At 40.6% G+C, this 24,343-nt stretch overlaps 1 protein-coding gene across 1 annotated transcript in view; it reads right to left on the reverse strand.

Moving 5' to 3' along the window:
- Positions 1-389: 389 nt before the first annotated feature.
- Rad21 (RAD21 cohesin complex component) overlaps positions 390-24,343 on the reverse strand; it is a 29,743-nt gene continuing 5,789 nt past the window's right edge. Inside the window, exons 2-14 of the mRNA XM_038343169.1 lie at positions 20,738-20,912; positions 15,266-15,395; positions 13,619-13,718; positions 11,293-11,399; positions 10,476-10,682; positions 9,913-10,038; positions 9,475-9,597; positions 7,528-7,751; positions 6,143-6,317; positions 5,512-5,660; positions 4,502-4,651; positions 2,720-2,803; positions 390-2,017 (exon numbers count right to left, since the gene is read on the reverse strand). Coding sequence (XP_038199097.1) covers positions 1,826-2,017; positions 2,720-2,803; positions 4,502-4,651; positions 5,512-5,660; positions 6,143-6,317; positions 7,528-7,751; positions 9,475-9,597; positions 9,913-10,038; positions 10,476-10,682; positions 11,293-11,399; positions 13,619-13,718; positions 15,266-15,395; positions 20,738-20,881 — 1,911 coding nt within the window. The 5' untranslated portion in view covers positions 20,882-20,912 and the 3' untranslated portion in view covers positions 390-1,825. The remainder of the gene's footprint in view (positions 2,018-2,719; positions 2,804-4,501; positions 4,652-5,511; positions 5,661-6,142; positions 6,318-7,527; positions 7,752-9,474; positions 9,598-9,912; positions 10,039-10,475; positions 10,683-11,292; positions 11,400-13,618; positions 13,719-15,265; positions 15,396-20,737; positions 20,913-24,343) is intronic.

A 24,343-nucleotide genomic window follows, 5' to 3' on the forward strand; every position in this document is an offset into this window, starting at 1 on the left:
TAAGGTTCACCGGATGTGTGACTGGAGTGGACAGCCATGTCAAGTACATCACACACAGTCTGAATCTTACCAGCTGCTCCGTGCTACCTGGACAGTTCCTTCTAAGAGGCCTCCCTGGACTCCTCACTCTAACACTGCAGCCTACCCCACACGCTGGGCCTGCGACTGAGGTGCTGCTACTTGCCTGCCTTTTGAAATAGCAGCTCTAAGAAAGCAGAGGGATTTGTTGTGTGTGGACTCCCAAGTACCCTGCCTAGATTTAGAACTACCTTAACATAGTGCAGTCTTTCAACACAAGTTGTCGCTTGTAACTAACTAGATAAGTCAAATTAAATATTTGGCCATTTTTCTTTTTCAGCTGACATTTCTCCGGGGACAGACCACAAATGTACGGCTCGAAACACAACTTTTATTAGAAAAGTCATACATAACGTAGCGTCAACTATTTTCAAGAACAATATTAAACCCAGTTAGCGACAAAAACCAGACTAACAAAATGTGTAACAAGAAACTAATGACCTTCCTATAATCAAGCATTCAATTATCTACAGTGTCTTTTTACAAAGGGGATATCCATGGTTTACAGGCACATCGTACTGAAAATAAAACTGCAAGAGCAATTTTATATAATTACCATTCTCAAGAAACAGAATCATTAAAATAGTAATTACGAGTCCACAAATTTAAAATATTTCACATAATTTAAAATTACTGGGTATACATGGAAATCTTAAGTTTTAAAATTGATTCCCCCCCTTAAAAGTGCCAACACTTAAGCTAGAACTTTCAACATAATTTTGCCCTACAAGTGAAGACATATTTTGATATTCATATAGTCACATAATTTCTGGTGCTATCTGGTCTGTTAATAATAAAGCCTTTATCTGGATGCTTTTCTCCATTTAAATTATAGGAAACCGATACAGGATTATAGTTGCAAAGCTATTATATTAAAGTGAGTTCCAAATACAGGAGTGTGCAGCATTGGAAAGAGATCAGCACTAACATTTATAATAAATATCAGAGAAGCCATTAGTTTTTACAGCACGGTTTGCTTAAAGCAAAGTCAATCTGGTATAGTTTCTCATCTGTCTGCCCTTCAGCAGGCAGGGGGAATTTCTATTTTCATGATCTCATTACTCCAGCAAACATACCCAAGCATCTTTGAAAAAGTGACCAGCAGCCCCTGGAGTCACACCACTGTAGAAGTCTCTCATCATCCTGAGCTGCACTAATGTCGGAGTTCCCGAGACTCACACGGGATGGTTTCAGAACACAACAGTCCAAGAGGATCAGTCACAACACAATTTTATGGGATTACTTTAAAGCATGATCAAGAAGACAGTACGTGTTCACGTGCTAGTACAGTGGCTAACCAGACCGCTGGTCTCACTGCTGGGAAGACATTTTCTCTTCCTGTCGAGGGACTCAAACCACAGCTCAAGTGTCAGGTATTTCCTAGACAGGTTTTCCTTTCAACACAGTAATGGAAAACTAACATAAAAATGGGGACTTTTGACTGTTACTCCATATTTTTATATGCACCAATATTGCACACATCTGTTCTCAACTGTTAAAAATCTTCTGGGTTCTTGTGGTACTGTTTTCTCCAGGAATACAAACCCAAGTCAAATAAGCAGTTTCCCTTAAAAGATGGCGGACAAATTAGAAACACCGGAGGAGGGGGGGAAATGAAAAAAGAAAAGGCAAAGATTTTGTACAAACAAAAAATCTAAAAACTTTCTTAAAGGGTTTTGGTGCCCTACACACGGGGGCAATTTGTATGTACTAGTGAGTAAACACTAGCTCTAATGCTTCTAGTGCCTCAGATGATATGGAACCTTGGTCCGGGTGTTGCGATGATGTCACTGTACGGCTCTTCCTGTGTGAGCTCGATGGCTTGCTGCTTTTTAAGAACCAAAAAGCTGTAGAACTTTGCTGCAGCCTGCTTCCTGTTTGTGTTTCGACATAGCTCAAGCAAACTGATCGACTCAGCTCCTGTTTTGGCAAGAGCTCGCTGAAATAAAACAAAGCAAAACAGATGAATTCAAGTAACTCACATAATAAAGAAGTAACTGGATAACACTAATTTTGTACAATCAGTTGGGGCTGGAACTGGACATTCACATCGAGTTAATATATAAGGTAAAGGACTATAAAATATTACAGCACATCTAAAGGCAAAATAAAGTTCAAGAAATAAGCAAAGTTGCTTCAATATAGATAGGAGATAGTAAAAATAAGTTCTTAGTGGATTAAAGCAAGAACTGCAAACTCAAATCGATCCCACTTCAGCCCCCAAACCCCAAGTATTCATCCCTTCAATGTACTGTAGGAAGCCCTGAACAACCTGCTGGGGATTTCATTCCGCTCACACCTCATCTGTGTCTGGACTGCTAAGGCCGAGGGTGACTGACTCCTGGCACTCTATGACGTAGCATAGGAACTTGCTCAATGGACGTAAGACACAGATGCACACAGGAATGGTCTCGATCACAGCGCCATAGATCTGCTTTGCAGGAGAACTGTGGCTAAGCACCCTAGATGATTCCTAGGTTTACTCCTGGCTCCTAGATGCTTCCTAGGTTTACAGTTCACCTATGTAATTAAAAAACTTCAAAACAACGCAGCCCTGGAAACACTTCCACAAAGGTGTGACTCGAGATTCCAGCAGGACTTCTTTCTGGGCGACAGCTCCCTGCAGACTATGCTGGCGTACCTGAAGACCATGAAGCATCTGCTGAGTTCTTTTGTTCCACCTCCTTTCCTCTTGGTCCTGATCACCCCCCGAGGCATCTTCATCCTGGATAAATGACCACCACAAGTTGAAAACCTGTGCTCTGCTGACACGAGAGCAACATCTTTCTGTATCTGGAAAGCTTTTGATTAATACAGTCTGACGCATCTACAGGAATTATAACCTCGCTGTTTCAAAATCATCTGCCATCTACTATGAACTTTGAAATTTGTCTTTCTGATAGCAAAGGAAAGTACTTGCAAACAAACATTTGAATATAATGCCTCTGTACTGGTCTACATGGATGTGGTCTACATAACACGGGCCATGGTTAAGAACCTTGAGCCAGGGGGCTGGAGAGATGGCTCAGAGGTTAAGAGCACTGGTTGCTCTTTCAGAGAACCTGAGTTCAATTCTCAGAAATCACATGGTGGCTCACAACCATCTGTAATGAGATCTGGTGCCCTCTTCTGGTGTGCAGGCAGAACACTATATACATAATAAACAAATCTTTAAAAAAAAGAAAGAAAGAAAAAAGGAAGAACCTTGAACCAGGACTCAAATCACATTAGGTACAATGCTTCCTTCAATTCCATATAGTTGGAAGTAAAACCAAGCAAAACAAATCAATTAAGTAACCTACATCATAAAGTAGTAGTATTTGGATGATGTCAATTCAGATGCTGGGAAAAATTAATGTTCAATGTTAATTCTATAGTATGATTTTCTAGACTGTCATCACCAACCAGTAACAAAGAACCTGCATAATGTCTGATGGACTCAGACTGTTACACATTAAGAGAGGCACACTATTAATTATTAACCTAACACCAGCTGTCTAAATAGCCATTAAAATAATAAAATGACCATAGCTCCAGCACACGGGTATTAGACACCATGTTCTAAGGAGCTGAGACCAGCAGCTTCACTTGGAACAGGAATCTAGCTTTAATACTGATTCATTATAAAATCTGAGATGACATTCCAATCTAGTAGAGGTTTGGAAACTAAATTTTAGCTTTTAAAATAATGCAACATTACACTAAAGTATCTCCTACTGTAAGTGCCATGAAGATGAACTAGAAACATGATGGGTGCTTGCAAAACTATATTCAATATATACACAACGGTCCTGAAAAAAATTATAGCAACCTCATTTAGTTATCTGGAAAAGATTTTAAAGGCAAAAGTTTAAGTAGATACATATATGACAAAACACCAAATGAAGAGTTAATTAAGTTATACAACCTTAATTAGAAAACTTTAGAAAGGACTGTTAACATACCCCAGGGAAAAGGGAAGCCATGTCTAAAGCATCTCTATTCTGTAAAAAGTGACAGTTCTCCAAGTTTCCACTCACACGAGCCAGGTCTCAGTCTGGTCTAATTAAAACAACACCCAAACTGAGGCAAACGCAATATGTCTGGCTAGCTGGTTTCTGGGCCACAGGTAGAAGTTTTGAGCAGAGGCTGGCTTTAATAGCATTAACCTGAATACTGATCATCAGCGATAAAACACAACCAGCAACAATCTGTAAGGGCAGACCCTTCTTTCCCCCAAGGGAAACAGAAATTACTGCACAGCACAAAATGTGATGTACTCGGTGATCCACGCACTAAGAATTCAGTTCAGGTTTGATTCTATCTGAACATTTTTCATCGCTCTGATGCCCAGCATTGACTGACTTGGCTCAAACATGTCAGGCAATGAGCTTTTCTACATTGGGAATCTCCTTTACTCACGGTGGAGCTCTAGTTTTCTTACCTCCTCCTCCTCTTCCTCTTCCTTTTCTTTCTCTTTCTCTTTCTCCTTCTCTGGCAGAAGCTCTAACTCTGGGATCAGCTGACAGATGTTTGGAGGCTCTTCTGGGGGAAGTTCTACTGGTGGTATCTCCATCTGCTCTACCTGCTGAGGCTTCAACAAAAACAGAAGGCAATTCACGATGCAGGTTTTCATGGGAGCATCATTAGAATGTAGGAAGGGGTCAACGACTTTCAAGCTACTACAGTCACTCACTATCTATCCGTCCTGCACTTTGGACTCAGCATCAAGTAACATGGAGAAGGGCACCGCTTCGAGTGCCTCTGCGCTATTTCATTTTGAGATGAAAGTATCTGATGTATGGAGTAAGTATGGAGGAAGTATCTGATGATGGAGGAGTGTCTATGTGTTATCTGAGACCATTACACGAAGTATTAAGAAACTACCAGGAGAGTAGTCACTGGTTTTTGCGCTCAAGGAGAAAAGGGCTCTAACTGACAAGTCCTTTGCAGCAAGGGCACAGAGAACGATTGCACAGCTGGCAACATGCTGTCCTGTCAACAGTTTATGCTGAAGGCTGAAATAGGAGCCCAATGTTACCAAAGGCTGCTTTCCTCTTCAGATTAATTTATCTCACAGACTTAAAGCTGGCTGTCACTTATTCACTGTTTTACAATTATTTAAGAATATACCAACTATTAAAACTTGTCCAGTATTGGCGAGATGTAGGAATTTTCAAATAATGCAGTACAAGTTTAGAGCCCACTGTCATCACACTGACTAAGGTTACTCATTTTGGACCACTGTGAAGCAAGACTATTCACGAAGAACCAAGAAGTCTCTGTTGAGTTTAATGTCCCTTTCCCACAGAAGATAAAAAGATGGTGTCAGTAAACTCCACTGCCAGTCTTCTGAACCCATTCTCTGCCTAAACTAAGACACCCCTAAATCAAAGCCTCCTTAAATGCTACTTGGAGCTAACTGCTCCCTCTCCCAATGTTTCCTTAACTTACAGGTATCACGGGCTCTGGGTCAATCTGTCCAGCTTTCCGCTTCACTCCCTGAGGGGGCGGTGGAGGCATGGCTGACTCATCTATGCTTGTTCTGCTGGCCTCCATCACTGACTCCTGGAGTCGGCTTGGCTCCTCCAAAATGGGCTCATCTGCAATCATCACAAGAAAAGAATTTAGTTTTCAACAATATTTTGAAACAATTTGCTTTGAAAGTTAGTTCACTAAGCCACAGAGACAGTTGCTTTCCCTAACGAGGAAAGAAAGCCAGTAAGCACAAGCACCATGATCACTGAGCTTACAACAATGCAACCCTAACAGTTGGGGAGAAGCATTTTTTTGGGATGCGTTTCTCTGTGTAGTCCTAGCTGTCCTTGCGCTCACAGGGATCCACCCACCTCTGTCGGGGACTGAAGTGTCACCACCACCCGGGAGAGAAGTCTTTACAAGAGGTGCCCTCCCCAGTCTGCAGACACCCCTTTCATCATCACTCCAGATAGCCCCAAGCCCTGCAGCTTTGTCAAGATGAGTTTCTGAAGGCAAGGAGATACATGCACAGCCAAGCCCTCCCCATTCTACACCATGGCTGCTTTGAGGCGTTTGAAGCTTCGGGAACCCTCTCAGGAGTACTGACCAATGACTTCACGCTGCTGCTGCTGCTGCTGCTGCTGTTGCTGCTGCTGTTCCTCTCTAGGAACCTCTGGATTCTCAAACTCCTTGAGGAACTCATCCAAATTATCTGCCTCTCCTCCTTTCCTCCTTTTCCTAAGGTCTTCTGGTACAAGTGGTGTAAGACAGCGTGTGAAGAGCTATCAAAAATAAGCAAAACATCAACTATAAAATCACGCAATGGAAGACTAACACCTGTATTTTCTATTTTCCTTAAGGAATGTTTTACAGTTCACAGCCAGTACATGCACTTTAGCAATGTAGTTAACATTCTCACACTTCATTCCATCCTAAAGTGATCTGAAATTCATTTGAATTATAATTGCAATTCTTTTAGAAAGTTGAAAACAAATGTATCCATTAAGCTTCAAGTATCTGAAGCAGGTATTTACCTGCAGTAATTTTCACTGATAAATGCAACACTCCACCTGTCACAAGACTGAAGAGATTTCCCTTGTGCTTGTCTTCACATAGCTTAATATGTGAAATTCTACATTACCACACAACATATTCTTACTTATTAACAAGCATGTAAAATATGTGATTATTTCATGAATGAGTAGCACCTCACAGTTTAAGCTATAAACAGCAATTAATGAACATATTGGCAGAAGCAGTTCTTCCCCAAATTTTAAATCCTTGTCTAGAAGAAAAAGAATCAACTGAATCAAAAATTAATTTTTTTGAGATATCTATTAGCTTACATTCATTATAAGAAAATGGATTTATTATGGCATTTTAATACACGTACATAAGCTAGTCCATCTGCCTCTACGTCTCTTTTTTTTTTTTTGTGAGCAAAGTGTAGCGTAGGGAGTTTAATTAGGGATGCACACATGACCACGGGTTTAGGGTTAGTTATATAAACATGGGTACATTACTAGTGGCTATGCCACTGAAGAAATGCCTATTTCCAAAGGGTAACTGTGGCCTTCTTCAGAACTGTCCGACAGTGTTTCCAATAAAGCGCAGCCCGTCAGAATGCTGTGGCTCTGGAGCAGTTGGCGTACATCTCAGCTCACAGCACCATTCAAGCTGACGCCACAAAGACAGATTGTGCAGTAGTTTAGAACCCAAGTGAGCTGAAAACTGCTAATTAGTATGTTTGGGGTTCATGGAGGCATAAAATAAAGTATGTCAATCCGAAACAGTGTAATTAAGACAACACAGCTTAATACTGTCATTAATAATGGTTTCCTACACCTGAAGAACCCTTCCCACCTACACTCGGGGAGCGCTGACTCAGCACACATGTTTAAGGGAGTAAAGTGTACCACACAACTGTTCATGGGAAAGCAAAGGTCCAGAAGAAGTCAGACGCAAACAGGATGAACCCGCCCAGCGCACTACCTTCAGTAGTCTGTTATTCCACAGAGGCTGCGCCGGCAAGGAGAAGAGCTTTTCCACACCTCCTGTCTCTTTCCACATCATCAGCTTCTTGGTGGGTGGGGCCAGGTCCAAAGTTGTAACAATATCAGAATAGTCACTAAGCTGGGCTCTAATTGTCTTACTATCCAATTCTTTGACACTGTCAACAATCAGCTTCCTCTTCCTTTTGGCTTTTGTTTCTTTGACTAGAACAAAAGAATATAAGGCCATTTTCCTGAGAGCAGCCTGGAACATTCTCCCCTACCCCACCCCGGTCGTTATCTTCTGCCTTTCTAGGCGCAGCCCCAGGAGCAAGTCCTCCTGACGACGGCATGACTGGACAGACGACTCTCAAGCAGTATTCACAACAGATTTCAACAGAAATTCCCTGAATGCATAATTAAGTTCATAGATTTTTACCATAAAACGGGTAATATAATCTGACTTAATGCCTTAGAACCCACACAGCTTTATTCTGTAAACAGCGCACACACCCCATCTGTCAAATGTGAACTTGTACTAAGCTCTGATATTCTTTTCTTTTGAAATTGTGCACATTTACTGTTTATTTAGTCTCTGCTGAGAATATAATTATACCATGTCCCCCTTTCTCTTATATTCGTGGGCTCTTTAAGTGTTATTGAACATATGTGTGCATGTGCACATAAATTTAACCTGTTTAGTCTATATAAAGTTACTTGTATGTTTGTATGTTTTCAGGGCTGACCATTTGGTAATGATTTTTGTTCTTATTCTGGAGACAAGGTCTCACTGTACAGCCTCGACTGGCACAGAAGTGATATGTAGTCCAGTCTATCCAGTCTAGTCTCAAATTCACAGAGATCTACCTGCCTCTGCCTCTCGGGTACTGGGATTAAAGTAGAGTATCAGCATGCTTGGCTAGTCCTAATTTTCTTTTCCCATTCCAGACATGGCCTTCTGTGTAACTCTGGCTGTTCTTGAATTCGCTCTGTAGATCAAACTGGCTTTGAACTCAGAGAGATATGCCTGCCTGTGTCTCCCAAATGCTAGGCATGTGCCACCCCTGACTCCTGCAGCGCTAACGTTTATTTTTAAGTGTGCTATGAAAAGGAGCTAACTTCACGGTGTTTAATTTTTATTAAGGCCAACAACTTATAGGAGCTGTAAAATACTCAATATCTAGTAACGTTCTAGTAATGTTTTTGGCTTTATTTACTTGGCTTTTACTGCATAAATTATGATTCATAAATGGCAGCTGTATAGAGCTGACCTATGGTAGGGGAGAAGCCCGGGCGAGTAGGGGCCTGGACACCGCGAGGACGAGCCTCACTACTTGTTTCTAGCTCTTCCCACTCCCTGCTCTTCACTGCAACCTCTGGGGCTAGATTTGATCTCACTGTCACACCTTATAGCCCATGCTTTATAGTAAAGCCTTCAAGGTTAAAAAACATAAAAAGATGCTATACTGTGGGCCTCTCTCCACACCCGTTCCCCACCTAGAGAAAGTGAAATAGCATTCTCAATTACTAGATTACTTTCCATAAAAAAACAAACAACAACAACAAAAAACCCAGTCCTACTAAAAATACATTTTTAAATAAAGGTATTTTGATCTTTTTTTTTTTTTTTTGGTGTTTGTATTTAGGAATATATGTGATGGTCAGAGGACAATTTGGGGCCACTAGTTCTCTATTATTACCATGTGCGTCATGGGGATTCAATGAACTCATTCCTCAGGCCTGGTGGCAAGCACCTTTGCCCACTAAGCTACCTCACGGACTCCAAGATCCTGTTCTGTAGTGTCCACCGCAGCTCACTGTACAGCCTTCCACAAGACACCCAACTACACCGCAAACTGAGACTGTGACAACTCTGCACGAGACGCAGCAGAGAGAGACAACACCTGGGACCTGAAGTTCCACACCGTGGACCCAAGGACTCACTCACCAGTTATATCAATGGGCTCCAAGGCAAAAGCTTCTTCCTCATTTGGGACAAGAGTTGTCTGGTCAGTCATGGTTGGCATCGGTTCAACAGGATCCACTGAATCGGGGCTATCAGGCCCACCCACTGTAAAAGCAACACGGTCGTAACAGACTTGGGTATGATATACATACCTTACAGACGGAAAAAGAAATCCTGCTCAGGAAGTGATATAAAACACCATGGGTTTTAAGAAAACTAGTATTTTCCAGGCAGCTCATGGAGTTCAATGTACAAAGAGGGGAATAGCAGAGTAAGCAACACTGAAAACAGGAGAACTAACAATCGATCCCAACTGAGCCAGTCAAGGGTATTCACAGTTTACCAGGGGCTCCAGCTATGTTATCATCTGTTTCATCGCTGCGCCAAAACCCCAAGAATCCTGAAACATGAAATGCTCACTTGACACATTGTCGTCTTCATCCATATCATCGTGTGTGGGCTGCTCTGGCAACATGACCCCTGTCTCAGACAGGGCAGGGGGGTCGTCAAAGATGCCACCATCATTATTACTTATAAGTTTGTCATCTGAAATAGTAAACCTAACAGTTAAGATCTGAAAAAGAGGTGCTAAAACCACAATAACTAATCCTGGGGGGAAAATAGTAGGTTTAAGGGGATCAAATTTAAACCTGTATTAACTTTGTACTTGTTTCTCCTAAGGTAGTTTATAAAAGTATAAAACAGTATCTGAAAAAATTTGTTCATCACTTTTATTTCTAGTTCATATATTCATAAAACATGTACTTATTCGATATCAAACAACACAACAGCTTGAACAACTAGCAAAATTCAGAACTCTGACAAAAGCATGCACACAAAGCCGAACAATTTTGGCTAGTTTTCTAGAACGCTCTATGAGACAACCGATCCCAATTATTCACCCATTTATATCGAGACAGTTGCTTAGGACTCAGAATTGGTGGCTATTCTGAAACAGAACTGAAAAAGAGATGATAACCCACCTAGAATACCACCATCATTTCCTTCCCCGAAGTTATCATCTTTGTATTGGTCTTCATACTCTAAGTGGTTGATTTTCTCATTCAGATTGCTGGTGCTCTGCTCGGGCTCCAGGAGGAGGTTGGACGCGCTAGTGCTCACTAACATGTCGTCGTCCTCAAAAGCACTGCCTTCCCGCATTATCTCACGGTCGTCCATTCCAAAGTCACCTGCACACAAGGCACACGGCATTAGCTGTGCACTCAGAAATGCGACTGCTACAAAAGCTGGTGAGTTACCAAAACTGTGATGCCACACTGCTTCCTCAAGTCTTATTTAGTGGCAATTATTGAAATATCCGGTTTAAACTTTGCACCTCTAATGAAATTCAGACCTGAATCTAGATTTAGGTTATCAGAACGTATTTATATAAGGGAAACTGAACATGCACAATTAACATTCACAGACTTCAACTTTGCTATAAAGTGCTGCTATCCAGAACTGCCAACTGGACCACTTAAGTTTTTGAATAATGTTCACAATAATGCAATTAACTGTTCCAAAATGGCTAATTCAAAAGTGAGCATTACTGCTATCAACTGGACTTTCCACACGTCAAGTGCAGGCTCTCTCACTGCACGGGGAGCAGGAACCACAAGAACACAACTCTGGTACAGTAACAGACACAACGCCTTACACCACTTGTTTGCTACAGATCATGAGGCGAGTTGTTGGGTAACTGTCCACAGGGAAATAATTTTAAGCCTACTATTCTTTGTAACTCCTGGCAATATAACAACATAATTAAAATCTAACCAATAATTAGCAATTTGCTTTTACCAAAATCATTTTCCTGTAGGATACTGATGTTTCCAACTTCTTCTCTCATGGTTATCTCTTCCACTCTGCTCTGGTTCAGGCTGAACTGCTGGGCGACATCGATATCACTGAAAAAAAGTTCAAATCCACATTGTGAAGTTTCATAAAGCACCCCAATTTTCTCTTTACACCCTATCAACTTTCAGAAGTCTACTGCTTTGGCCAGCAAATCTCAATATAATCCAAATATGATTTGAAAGTCAATTTCTTTTTAAATTTTTAAAGTCATTAATGATAGATAAGCAAAATATAATAAACCACCACCTAAGGCAATATGGTATTTACTCAGAAATGATGAAGTATGTGAGTATCAGTTCTGAAACAGGACCCAGATGAACTCTAAATTTTCTGATGTTTTTTGAAACTTGTTTATCTACTAACAACCATCTCTTGTATATTTAAAAGCACATAATGTTATTCACTGATGAGAACACTACTGGCAAATGCAGAAACAAATGATCAATAAATGGCAAAGAAAAAAAGAGATACAGAGCTAGAATCCTGAAGACTGATGTTTATTAGATACATCAACCAAATGCAGTCTGCAGACATCATGGCGCACCAAACCCAAAAGAAAAACATACCCTAAATCCCAAAGGGAAAGTGCCAAGACAACCGGGGCATTTAAATGCTGACTGGATAGATAAGAATCACCACCTCAGGTACTGGTGGTGCATGCCTTTAATCTCAGGTGGTGGGAGGCAGAAGCAGGTGGATCTCTGGATCTCTGTGAGTTATATCCAGGACAGCCTAGTGAGATCCTATCTTGAAAAACAAAAACAACCAAACAAAAGAATCACTGGAATTTCTCCCCCCCCCCATCTCCCTCCTTCCCTCTCTCTCTTTTGGGGGGGGGGGGGTTTCGAGACAGGGTTTCCCTGTAGTTTCTAGAGCCTGTCCTGGAACTAGCTCTTGTAGACCAGGCTGGCCTGGAACTCAGAGATCCGCCTGCCTCTGCCTCCCGAGTGCTGGGATTAAAGGCGTCCGCCACCACCGCCTGGCTTGGAATTTCTAAAGCATATTATTACAGATGCTTTGAGACTTCTTGCTTCTGAAGACATAAGCTTTACAGATAAAAGACCACGTGCTATTAACAGAAAATGGGAAATGCGTTGAAGCTGACATTCCCTTAGTAAAAAGGCTAAAGTAACTGAGGTTCACAGCATTGATCTTTAGTGGGGAGAGAGGAAAGCTAGCAGTTAGTAATTGACAGCCATAACTGACACAGCATGAAAATTGATAGAAAAAATTAGTAGTCACGAGATTTTTTTTGTTTTTTGTTTTTTTTCTTAAAATCTGTTGTGAAATAAATGGAGAATTTGGTGTAGAATGATGGAACACCATCCAAGGAGTCCTGTGAAATTCTGAGACCCCAGTTTCTTCAGAACACAGATTTGCTCAGAATGTGTTTTCGTGTTCCTGCACATGTAGTGGATAGGAGTTTACTCCAGCTGTTGTTTGATGTGGGCTTCCCCTCTGTATGCTGTGAATGTTTTATTACCACTGGCTAATAAAGAAGCTGCTGAGGCCTATGGGAGCGCAGATATAGCAAGGCAGGACATCCAAGAAGAGATAGAGGAAAACACGTGCATAGTCACACCCGTCATCCCATGACAGCCAGATTTGACTGATGAGAAAGAAGTAGCACACAACAGTACACCTCCACGTACCCTTTCCTCTGAAACATATCCTAAACGACGAGACTTTCGAACTCTTCACAAGATAAAAGTCTTCATACATACTTTTTTTTCCCTTTGGTATTTTGAGACAGGGTTTCTCTGTAGCTTTGGAGCCTGTCCTGGAACAGAGATCCGCCTGCCTCTGTCTCCCTAGCGCTGGGATTAAAGGTCTGAGACACCACCACCCAGTTATACATACATATTTTAAAAATTAGAGCTTTCAGTACAGCTTGCTAAGACAACCAGTATGTAACTGTAATAGAGTCTCTGAAAAATATAATCTTGAAACAAGTTGTAAGATTACTGGTGGCATGTGAAGAATATACCCAGACCTGCTTCAGGACTCATGAGCTTTGACTAAATCCACCAGGATTTTCAAATCGTATCTGTGTAAGATGTTTATAGGCACATGATTTTCCCAGACAAGAACATTTTCTAAATGGTACGTCTTACAATTAAGGTCAACACTCTTAAATAAGGATATGTACTTTACGCAGCTAGAAGTAACTCAGCATCAAACACAAAGGCAATGAATACAGGGGAAGCCAGCAACATGCTAACCATCTACAAGATGAGGGAGCTAGGGAGGAGGAGACAGAGAGACATACTCTAAGTCTGGCAGTGGCTGATCAAAATCATGAAATTCTTCAGGTAGAGTAATGGCATTGTAAGCTGCTTCCCGATTTTCCTCCGGTAGATCGACAACACCTGGAAGACAGAGATGAAGGCTCAGCTAAGTACAGGTAACACGCGGGCCAGAGGTAACAGGACAGTGTCCTGAGGTCGCACTGGAGAATGCTGGTAGCACATGCACCTGGAAGCTAGAACTCTTGCTTTCTGCTGTTCCATTACCATGAGCCACACCACTTGTTCTATAGAAACAGTCCAGGTACTGACTGTGCTCTAAGCTAAGGGCATGTCAACAAACGAACACTGCTAAGTTTTTTACTTTTTACCATGAAATTTATCAAGGGCAGTATGAATGGCTGCAGAGAAGTATAATAAATATACATATCTTAATCTGATCATGTTTCCTTGCAGTGTGGAAGCCAGAGGTCTAGGTCAGAGGACAAGTGCTCACTCCCTTTCTTGAGCTGGTCTCTCACGAACTGTGAAGCTCAACAATTAGGCTGAACAAGATGTAAAAGAAGTCCCAGAATCCTGTTCTTCCCCAGCACTGGAAACAGATGCCACAGAACCCTGGTTTTTGTTTTATTATAATGTGGGTACTGAACTCATGCCCTTCATGTTTAAAGGGCAAGGAAACTAATAACTAAGTCACCTCCCTAGCTCAGTAGTTGGTTATTTTAGGAAAAGAAGTAACATTCAAAAGTTTCCATGATAAAAAAATATTTAAAAATAAGATGGCAAGACAGACAGTGGTAGCGCACGCCTTTAGTCCCAGCACTCGGGAGGCAGAGGCAGGCGGATCTCTGTGAGTTCGAGGCCAGCCTGGTCTACAGAGAAACCCTGTCTCGGAAAACCAAATATAAAGTGATAAGTATTGAGAAAAACCAAAAACAAAACACTATTTAACATGCTATCTACAATACACTTTATTAGACAAAAATCAAACAGTATGTAGCTTACTGTTATGAATTAAAATAGAAGTATTAGAATACAGTCTTGATACAAACTATTACATAAAGCACCCCCTTATACATTCAAATTATTATTATTATTGAGACAAGGTCTCCTCCTCAACACATGGACCACAGATTCTGCAAGGGTGGTTGGTCAGAGAGCCCCAGGGATGATCTCATCTTCTCCTCTCCAGTATAAGATGCCACCATCCCCAGCTTTTCCCATGGGCACTGGACTCTGGACAATGATCTCAGGTCTTCCATGTCTGGTTGCTAAGTACCCTGCCAACTCACCTATCCCTAGCCCATATTCAGATTTAATATTTCATCAGTGTTAAAGTTACAGACTGTGAATTCAGAAGAATACTCCAGGTACCACTTACTTAGATTTACTTTGATTGGTAGAATCCAATTCTAGAACCAAATCTTAGCCCAAACAAGGCAACAGCAAAAACAACATGACAAAGTGCGCTAAATGAGATGTCTCAGTATTAAAGGTACATTAGCACTGTTCTGGAAAATTAACCCAAACTCCCAGCTGCGTTTCTCAGTTATTATATGCCAGTTGCTTTAGCTATGAAAATAAAACACACCCCAAGAACATGTGCTTAGTAGCTCCCATCCAAGGTATGGGAAACCCCACAGGCTAAAAAAGAAAGAGAAGCACAATACCTGGCCGGAAAGCCATCTTTATCTTAATGAATGCTTCATTACAGTCTGCGAGGAGGTACTTGGCTTTCCTGTGATAAATTCGGACTACTCCCAGGAGGAGGTGTCCTGATGTCCGCAGCGCCATCTTCACCTGAGTAAGATATTAAATTCATTGTCCTTAAACATTAGAGCCAAGAGTACTTTAAATTATAGAGACTTTTCATTTTTTCTTATACCCTGTATGATTTAGTTAGTTAAGAAATGTCTGTACTGTACCATGTACTGCCCTAACCTAACCCCTAACACAGACTAAACAGTAGTAATTCGTGAATTCACTTAGTCATAAAGGTAGCCGTGAAGCAGGAAGCAAATCTTCCAAGACTTTACCAAGGACGATGTGAATTGTGATTCTGTTTCAGAATCAAAGATTCCTAGCCCTAAAGCGATTTTATTTCATCCCTGTCTGTTAAAACTTGTTACTGACCAGGCATGCTTATACACTTAGGCCAACTGAGAAATAAGGGTGACGTCTGCTGGGGAATTTCCAGACAGACGGGGAAGATCACAGAATGTCTTCGTCTTCTCCATCCTGCTCTGTGAAGACGGAAAGGACAGGAGTCCAGGAGCAGAAGGCCTCAGCTCTGGGGTGTCCCTCGGCGCTGAGCCAGGCAGATCTGTCCCTTTAACACTCTTCCTTTTGTTAAGCCACCGTTTATTACTTTCTATGACTAGATTAGAAGACACAATAATGACCCAAACAGACACACTATTAATGACCTAAACAGAAGTCTTCAAAGTCCTCCTGACTACAAGAAAAAAAAATAACTTAAAGAATAAAAAATATGAACTCAGAGTTCCCCGGATGGTTTTTCCAACTCATACCATAAACTTATGCTTCCAAAGTTCTATGGCAAAACATGGTTTTTGTTAAAACATGTCTAAAATTAAATTATATGCATTGTTACTCAAAGTGTGCCTGTAAGTTATATGTGCATACTGCATTTTTCTAGGACCCTATTTGTAATCTAGTCTCTGTATTTATGGTTATCTTACGTGATTTGAAGCAAAAACAACAAATTTGCTAGTGTAAATTTTAAGACACCTCTAATTATAACAAAGCTCATCCAGGGATACAAGAAACATAATAAAGGCAATAAACAGCAATCCAACAGCCAACATCAGACTAAATGGAGAGAAACTCAAAGCGATACCACTGTATTCAGGAACAAGACAAGGTTGTCCACTCTCTCCATATCTATCCAATATAGTTCTTGAGGTTCCAGCTAGAGCAATAAGACAACAAAAGGAGATCAAGGGAAAAAAACCACCACAACAAAAAAGGTCAAACTCCCTGTTTTCTGATGATATGATAGTTTACATAAGTGACCCCAAAAATTCTTCCAAGGAACTTCTATAACTCCTAAACACTTTCAGTAATGTAGCAATATACAAGATTAACTCAAAGAAATCAGTATCCCTCCTGTACACAGATGATAAATGGGCTGAGAAAGAAATCAGAGAAACATCACCCTCCACAATAGCCACAAATAGCATAAAATATCTCGGGGTAACTCTAACCAAACAAGTGGAAGACCTGTATCACAAGAACTTTAAATCTTTCAAGAAAGAATAAGACACCAGAAAATGGAAAGATCTCCCATGCTCTTGGGTAGGTAGAATTAACATAGTGCAATCTACAGACTCAATGCAATGCCCATCAAAATCCCAGCACAACTCTTCACAGACCTAGAAAGAATACTCAACTTTACATGGAAAAGCAACAACAACAACAACAACAACAACAACACCCCAGGAATTGCCAAAATAATCCTGTACAATAAAGGAACTTCTGGAGGCATCACAATCCCTGACTTCAAACTCTACTACAGAGCTACAGTACTGAAGGCAGCCTGGTATTGGCATAAAAACAGACAGGAGGACCAATGGAACCGAATCGAGGACCCGGAAATTAATCCACACACCCACGAACACCTGATTTTTGACAAAGAGAAAAAAATATCAAATGGAAAAAAGAAAGCATATTTAAAAAATGGTGCTGGCGTAACTGGATATCAACGTGTAGAAGAATGAAAATAAACCCATATCTATCACCATGCACAAAACTCAAGTCCAAATGGATCAAAGACCTCAACATAAAGCCAGCCACACTGAACCTTATAGACGAGAAAGTGGTTTTTAGATATAAAGCAAAGGAAACCAGCCTACAATTCACAATCCCAGAGAACCCTGAGACAGACATGGATCTAATCTACATGGGAAGTAGAAAAAGACAAGATCTCCTGAGTAAATTGGGAGCATGGGGATCATAGGAGGGTTGAAGGAGAAAAACATATAGCTCAACAAAAGCAGTAAAAATAAATAAGGCTTTGTTCTTAAAAAAAAAAAAGCTCATCAAATCTAAGACACAAAAGGTAACTGCAAATGAGTAACCCATCCCTAATCTACATGTTTAAGTGGTCTAACAGATTTTCAAATTACAGATGGTACCACTACCTAAGAAAGATATCACCTATTCCTTGTCTGGAATGGGCAACTTCCAAAATGTGCAACTTCTTTGTAAAAAGGGTTTTCTTCCTGAACAGTTTGGTTAGGGTGGGTAAACAAGGCAAGACAATTAAGTATGAAGACCAAAGGCTGGATGTTCAAGCAAAGGTACCTGGGCTGGCTCTTTTAATTGAGGAGTTGGGGAAATTCATGTAAGATGGCAGTTATGATAGAGCCACAAGCCTGACACAACCTCAATAAGTAAACCATTTCCTCACACAAATGCTCATCAAGGCAAACCAAGTTCCAGGTCAGGTCAGCAGGTCAAAATAGATTCACACCATATTCCAGTAAAAACAATACAAACCCAGCTAGAAATGACTTAACATTTTAAGTGAGTCCTTTGTAGTGTCCCACACCAGTCTTTCACAGTACCACCCAACTGTCTCCATGTGTTGGCACACTCATCCATCAGCCTCAGCTTTTCTGTAGATACAAAGTACTCTATATGCACTACAAAAAGCATCCTTCAGAGCCAAGTACTCTCAATATTTATGGATGCTAAAGAAAGAATGCAATCTCTTCAGTTTCTACTTATCATGAGTACATCTAAAACAACAACAAAACCACCTTTCATATTCCATATAACTGGACCAGCTGTGTAAACTAGTACAACAGGAAGCCTAGTGTTATAATATTAAATTTATCAATTAGCCCGTCAATTATCTTCCTAAACACCAAACTTAAGCACAATTTAAGGATATGAGTGGAGATTTAACAAGCAATTACTACATGGCTCTCTCTGTGTGCATGCTTTCATGTAAACATACATACTGCGTGTGCATAGCGCATTATCTATATCGTTAGAGGGCTGCATCCGAGCCTCTCTTCAGAGCTCCAGCAGCACTGTCTGTTACAGTCCTGTAGAGAGTCCCCATACATCACCCAGCTCCTACATGAGTGGCTCACTATCAACACTACCCAACTCACTGGTCCATTTATACGATGACCCAAAGTTCACTTATGGTTTTAAAATGCCTCGAAGTTTAGATGAATGGACATGGTCATACAGTCGCCATCAGAGCAAGGCAGCAGTTTTACTACACTACAATCAAGCCTGTGTCTGCCTGTCGTAACTTCCGTCTTTCCGCAACCTTTCATTTTCTCACTGCATCTTAGCTGTACTCTTCCAGGAGCATCCCATAGTCAGAGTCATGCAGCAGGCAGCTTTCAGAGTAGTGCAGACCACACAGCAGTGTATCAGCTCATCTACTGAGGAGAAAGCTGCTACAAACACCTTTTTTAAAAAGCAAATTAAATGCAGACATTAAGTCTTCAACTACTTACTGCTGAGTAAAATACCAAGGGAAAAGACTCATGGCTTACAATGCAGAGTGACTGAGCTATTCATATTTCTACCAATAATAAAGGTGTTCCCATTGCTCCACATTCTCACTACCACTTAGTAGTCTCGGGATTTTGGATTTTGGTCACTCTAATAAATTAGTGATGACATTTGGTTGTTTTAATTTTTACTTCTTTGAACACATGATGTAGCAACATCTTTTAAATATATTTATTTTGCTTTCTGCATACTTTCTTTGATCAAATTTTTAGCCTATTATATATATATATATCTATTGTTAGTCTGAAGAGTTCTCTGAACATTGTGAACAATTTTCTTCCAACAGTATCAGTCTGACTGTCCTTTTGTTCTCTCAACAGTATCTTTTAAAGAGTAAGAATTTGCCTCAGTGTTGGAGATACATTCCCAACCCCAGAAAAATTTAACTGAACTCAGTTATAAGTTCTTTGATGGGCTATACCTTTGGTGCTACGTCTCAGAAGAGATGACCAAACCAAGGGCAACTATTAATAAGCTATTTTCTCAGAGTTTTATACTTCACACTTTAGGCCCATGACCTGGAATTAACTTATTTTTACAAGAAGTAAGGTGTTTCCATAGCGCCGATAGCACTTGTTCTAGTATTGCTTACTGAAAAGACCACCCTTGTTTCCTCCCGCTTCAACTCCGCTCTATCGTGCTGATCATACACAGCTGCCACCTCCTTCTGCTCTTCTCTGAGATCCAGGGACCTGAACATTATCATATCTCTGGCCTGAAAAGACCACTCTTTCTTCATGTATTCTGCTGTCAGTCTTTAAATGGTAGTATTCCACAGGACCAGAGAATTGGGAGTTCAAAATTTAGAAACAATGTACACTCTCCCAACAGACTGGAAATGTATAATGATATTAGGAATTATTTCATCTTGGCAGAGGTCTATTTCCAATCCTGTAAATTCTGTAGATAAGGAACTCTGATGCCATGCAACAATTAAACGGGCTATAAACATGCTGTTTCTGAATGTAGTTAATCACAAGGCAATATAGCTTACTTTTATGTAAACAGCAAAGCTAATTTGTACGTAACATATACACCTACAATATTCTATCAGGCAAACAAATTACTATGAAATGATTCTCTAGAAGACAGGACTACTGATAACTTTTATTGTCTGTCAAGTGTTCATATTGCTAAAACTTCAAATTAGAACTGTCTTCGGAAGACTATTAAAGAAATACCCACAATCTCAGTCAGTTCCATGAGCTATTAATTTTAAAACCAGCCAAACTTATACAGAACGAAAACTTTAATCCCAAGCCCTCCACCTAAAAATAGACTTTTAAGAGCAAGTCTCTGTTCATATTCCCCAGATATAATTCCCCCCCACAATAATGATTAACTCTGCATACATTATACCAACATGGGTCTGGCTACAGATGCTAAAGAGCGTTTCTCAGTGCCAGCCCACACATTCTGATCATTATCACCCTGAAATGATAAACAATAAACAGGAAGATATGAAGGACACTTGGAGACTCTACCTACAAGGCTCCCCGACTTCCACACACAGTTACAGTTGTTCTACAAGTTCCGCTCACACATGAATACAGAGTAGAGAAACATGCGCAGCCCACACCTACCTTTGGTGAGATGATGCTCTCCACACTGCTCTCCAGGTTACACTCAAACACATGGGCTTTGGTTAACTTCTTGTCCCAATGGGCCGCTAGCCAAATTTTGGCCAGTGGCCCTCTTTTACTGAGGACAAAATGTGCGTAGAACATTTTTCTTGTTTGCTATGAACTAACAAGAAACCTGAGGAGAGAAGAAAAAAGTTATGAAGTTTTATGTGAGGATGGAAATATTTATTAAAATATGTAAAAAATATGAAAACGCTAGTTTCCTACATTGAGTATAGATATAAGAACAGCCAGAAAGTACAGTAAACATTGTACAAAATAATCCTATTATTTTAATTTGAGGGCACGGCCCACCCCCAAGTATTAAGATGTACAGGTAAAAGGGTCAAACTGCTTGTATGACTTGCTATTTTAAGACTGTCACCAAAACTCTTACTCTAAATCTAACCAAGTATTAATTCTATTTCTAACCTAATGATTGACAGTAGACATAATTCTGCTTATTGACTGGTATCTAGATGTACCACAAAGAAAAACAAACCAATCAAAATCAAAACTACAGAGTAAAGAAAGGCACCTGCACAGGCAGCTGTACGTAGGCACTGAGCTGCGCCTCTCAGTCCACTCAAGCGGAGCTGATAAATGGCCTGCTCCGCTCGGCAGATGGAACCCACCACACCTAACTTTTTAATTTTTCTTTTGACTACAAAACATGTCCTTTATGTTAACTTCCTCCTTCACAGGAGATAGTAAGCACACCCCCTTTTGTCAAATGAATTTCTGCCCTTTTCTGAAATGCCGGAGGCACATACATATATTTCAAGACAGGGTTTCTCTGTGTACCTTTGGAGCATCCTGGAACTCACTCTGTAGACCAGCCTGGCCTCAAACTCAGAGATCTGCTTGACTCAACATCCTGAGTGCTGAGATTAAAGGCGTGCACCACCACTGCCTGACCAGAGGTCTTTTTATTTTTAAAGAAATAAAAAAAGCGTATCTTTAATAAAATGACTAGTTTTGGCTTAAGAAAAAAAAACTCTGTTCAAGATCAACTCGACTTTTTAAAGTGATTTTATGAGTGTTCTGCCAGGATGAATCCACACCACGTGTATATCTGGTGTCCACGGAAGTCAAAAAGGGAGGATACTTATTAGACTCCCCTCAAACTGGGGTGAGGGATGTGAGCCACCATGTGGGAGCTGGGAACTGAACTTGGGTCGTCTATAGGAATAACAAGTGCTCTTAGCTACTTAAGCCATCTCTCCAGTCCCTAGCTTTGGTTTTTTATTTTGAAGTGACTACAGATGTACAAATGGCTGATTCAATAGTGGTATCTTCCAAACGCAGACAGTGACACTGGCTTAAACGTGTATCTCAACGCCATCATGCTGCATGTATAGATAGGTGCTCCCACCACAAACAAGACATACAATGGTCTCGTCTACCCCTGTCAGATAACAGCCTACGTACCTCATTTTGATATTTTTATATGAACACAAATGATCTAAGTCACAAAGAGTGGGCTTTCTTTTAGAGTTAGCACAATGTTACCACTCACCAACAGTGCACTCCCTTTACGACTGAGAGGCGTTCTGTGAGAGGACATGAACTAGTCTACTCAGTCACTTTCTCACCACTGCTAAAGCTCATGTGCACTGTGCACACTTACTGTCAACCAAACTTGTCTCTACAACAACCACTCTAAAGTGTGGTTGCTAGGCAATACAGTAAGAGTACATATGGTTTCCAGGATATTTTAATACAATGATCATAACTACAGGTTTTTACAACCAGGCAAGATTATTCTAAAATTAATATGGAGCAGCAAAGCAGCTAATAAAGCTAAAACAACTTCAAAAATGAACAGGAAAACAAAGACTAAGTACAACAGTTTAACCCTTACACAGCTCTCAGTCAACACCGTGGTACTGGCAGAAAGCCACACAGGGAAAACGACAACCAAACAGAGCCCGGAACAGACATGATGCATCTCAAACTGGTTTTCATAAAGATGCAGAAGCAAGTCAAGGATGGAAAGACATCTGCAACAACTGGACTGGAGTGATTTAGTAAACACACAGAGACCCAAACAGACCAGAAACAAAATGCAAATCCCACACAGCTAAATTTGAACCTCAAGCTACACACAAATAATTATTCAAACCATTAGATTCTTGCTCTCGGATACTGGGATAGAGCCACCGTGCAGTCACTGGGCTGCCTGCTCTCCGGATAAAAATGCTGTATATGTAGCACATGCAACAAAACCTAAAGCGTGGAAGGCTCAAAGTTTAGTTTTAAATCATTCCATCTGGCCATCTTAACACCAACTTACTGTATAAGAAACAAACGGAATCTGAATTAAATATTAGACCACAGCCTTAAATGAATACTAGAGCACTTCTAGAAGAAGGGAACACAACAGCACACTATCACTAATGCACTCTGTAAACTGGCCTTCATTACACTAAAATCCTTCGCTCTATTTAAGAGTACTGAGAACTTGAACCGAAAAGAAGTTATAAACCTCAGTATCTGGCTAGACCCTGAATCCAGAACATGTAAGGAACTGTCATGACTACACAGTAAGAGAGAAAATACGATTAGAAAATGACAGCGAAGGATATCCCATGAGAAACCAGAACATTAGAAGATTTCTAGTAATTCTAAGCCACCAGGAAAATACAAATCAAAGCCCCACGAGTTAACCAATGCACCCTTACACAGAGTTTAGTGAGAAAAAAGGCAACATCAAATGGTGGAGAATATGTAAGCGTTTTTACAGCAGCTAAAAAACCAAGAAAGGATTAACTATAATTTCATATTCCACATGAAGGGATTTGGTAAATTTTAAATGAAAAACTGCTTACACTTAAACTGTCAACATGCTTATTCTTTCTACTGATGAAACTGGTGTGAGGTATCACAGCCCAGAGATTCAAAAATATTGTGTGTGGTGAAAAAAACCTGAAACCTGCAGGTAAATGGGTAGAACTAGCGAAGATCATACTGAATGAGGTGACCCAAACCAGAAGGACAAACACTGACAAGTTCTCGCGAGGCTCCTAGCTCCGAATCTTCAGATGTGAGTATGTAACCTGGAGCACCACAGAAACCAGCAGAGCTAATGGGGCAGGGTGTCCAGTAGAGAGGAATAGCAGGGTGTAAGCAATCTGAAGGGGAAAATGGGAAAAACTGGGTTAGTTAGGGAGAAGAGGGAGATAAACACTGAAGGGGAGTAAATAACAGTAAGGGTGTCTGAAAGTCATAAGGAATCATATTATTAGTTACCTAAAATTACACGTAATATGTAAGTTGTCATAAAAATATATGTATATAATTCAAATGGAAATTTCACATCTGGGCTGACAATGCTTTCTCCAAAAGCCAGACTACCTAACCAAAACTCCAACACTGGCAGGAGAAGCCCCCACTCTTTGGAACTGTTGGTCAACCCTGTCTAAGGGACTACCCCTAAACACTACAGACTTTAACATTACTACTGCCCTTTTTCCCTAGGTGAAAAGACCTCACTGCTAAGGACACCATACATGTTGACGGCCAGGCCAAGGCTTCCAAGCTGGATTTTACCTGAAAGCCCCCAAG

The sequence above is a fragment of the Arvicola amphibius genome, chromosome 9 (assembly GCF_903992535.2).
Source record: "Arvicola amphibius chromosome 9, mArvAmp1.2, whole genome shotgun sequence".
Classification (NCBI taxonomy): Eukaryota; Metazoa; Chordata; class Mammalia; order Rodentia; family Cricetidae; genus Arvicola; species Arvicola amphibius.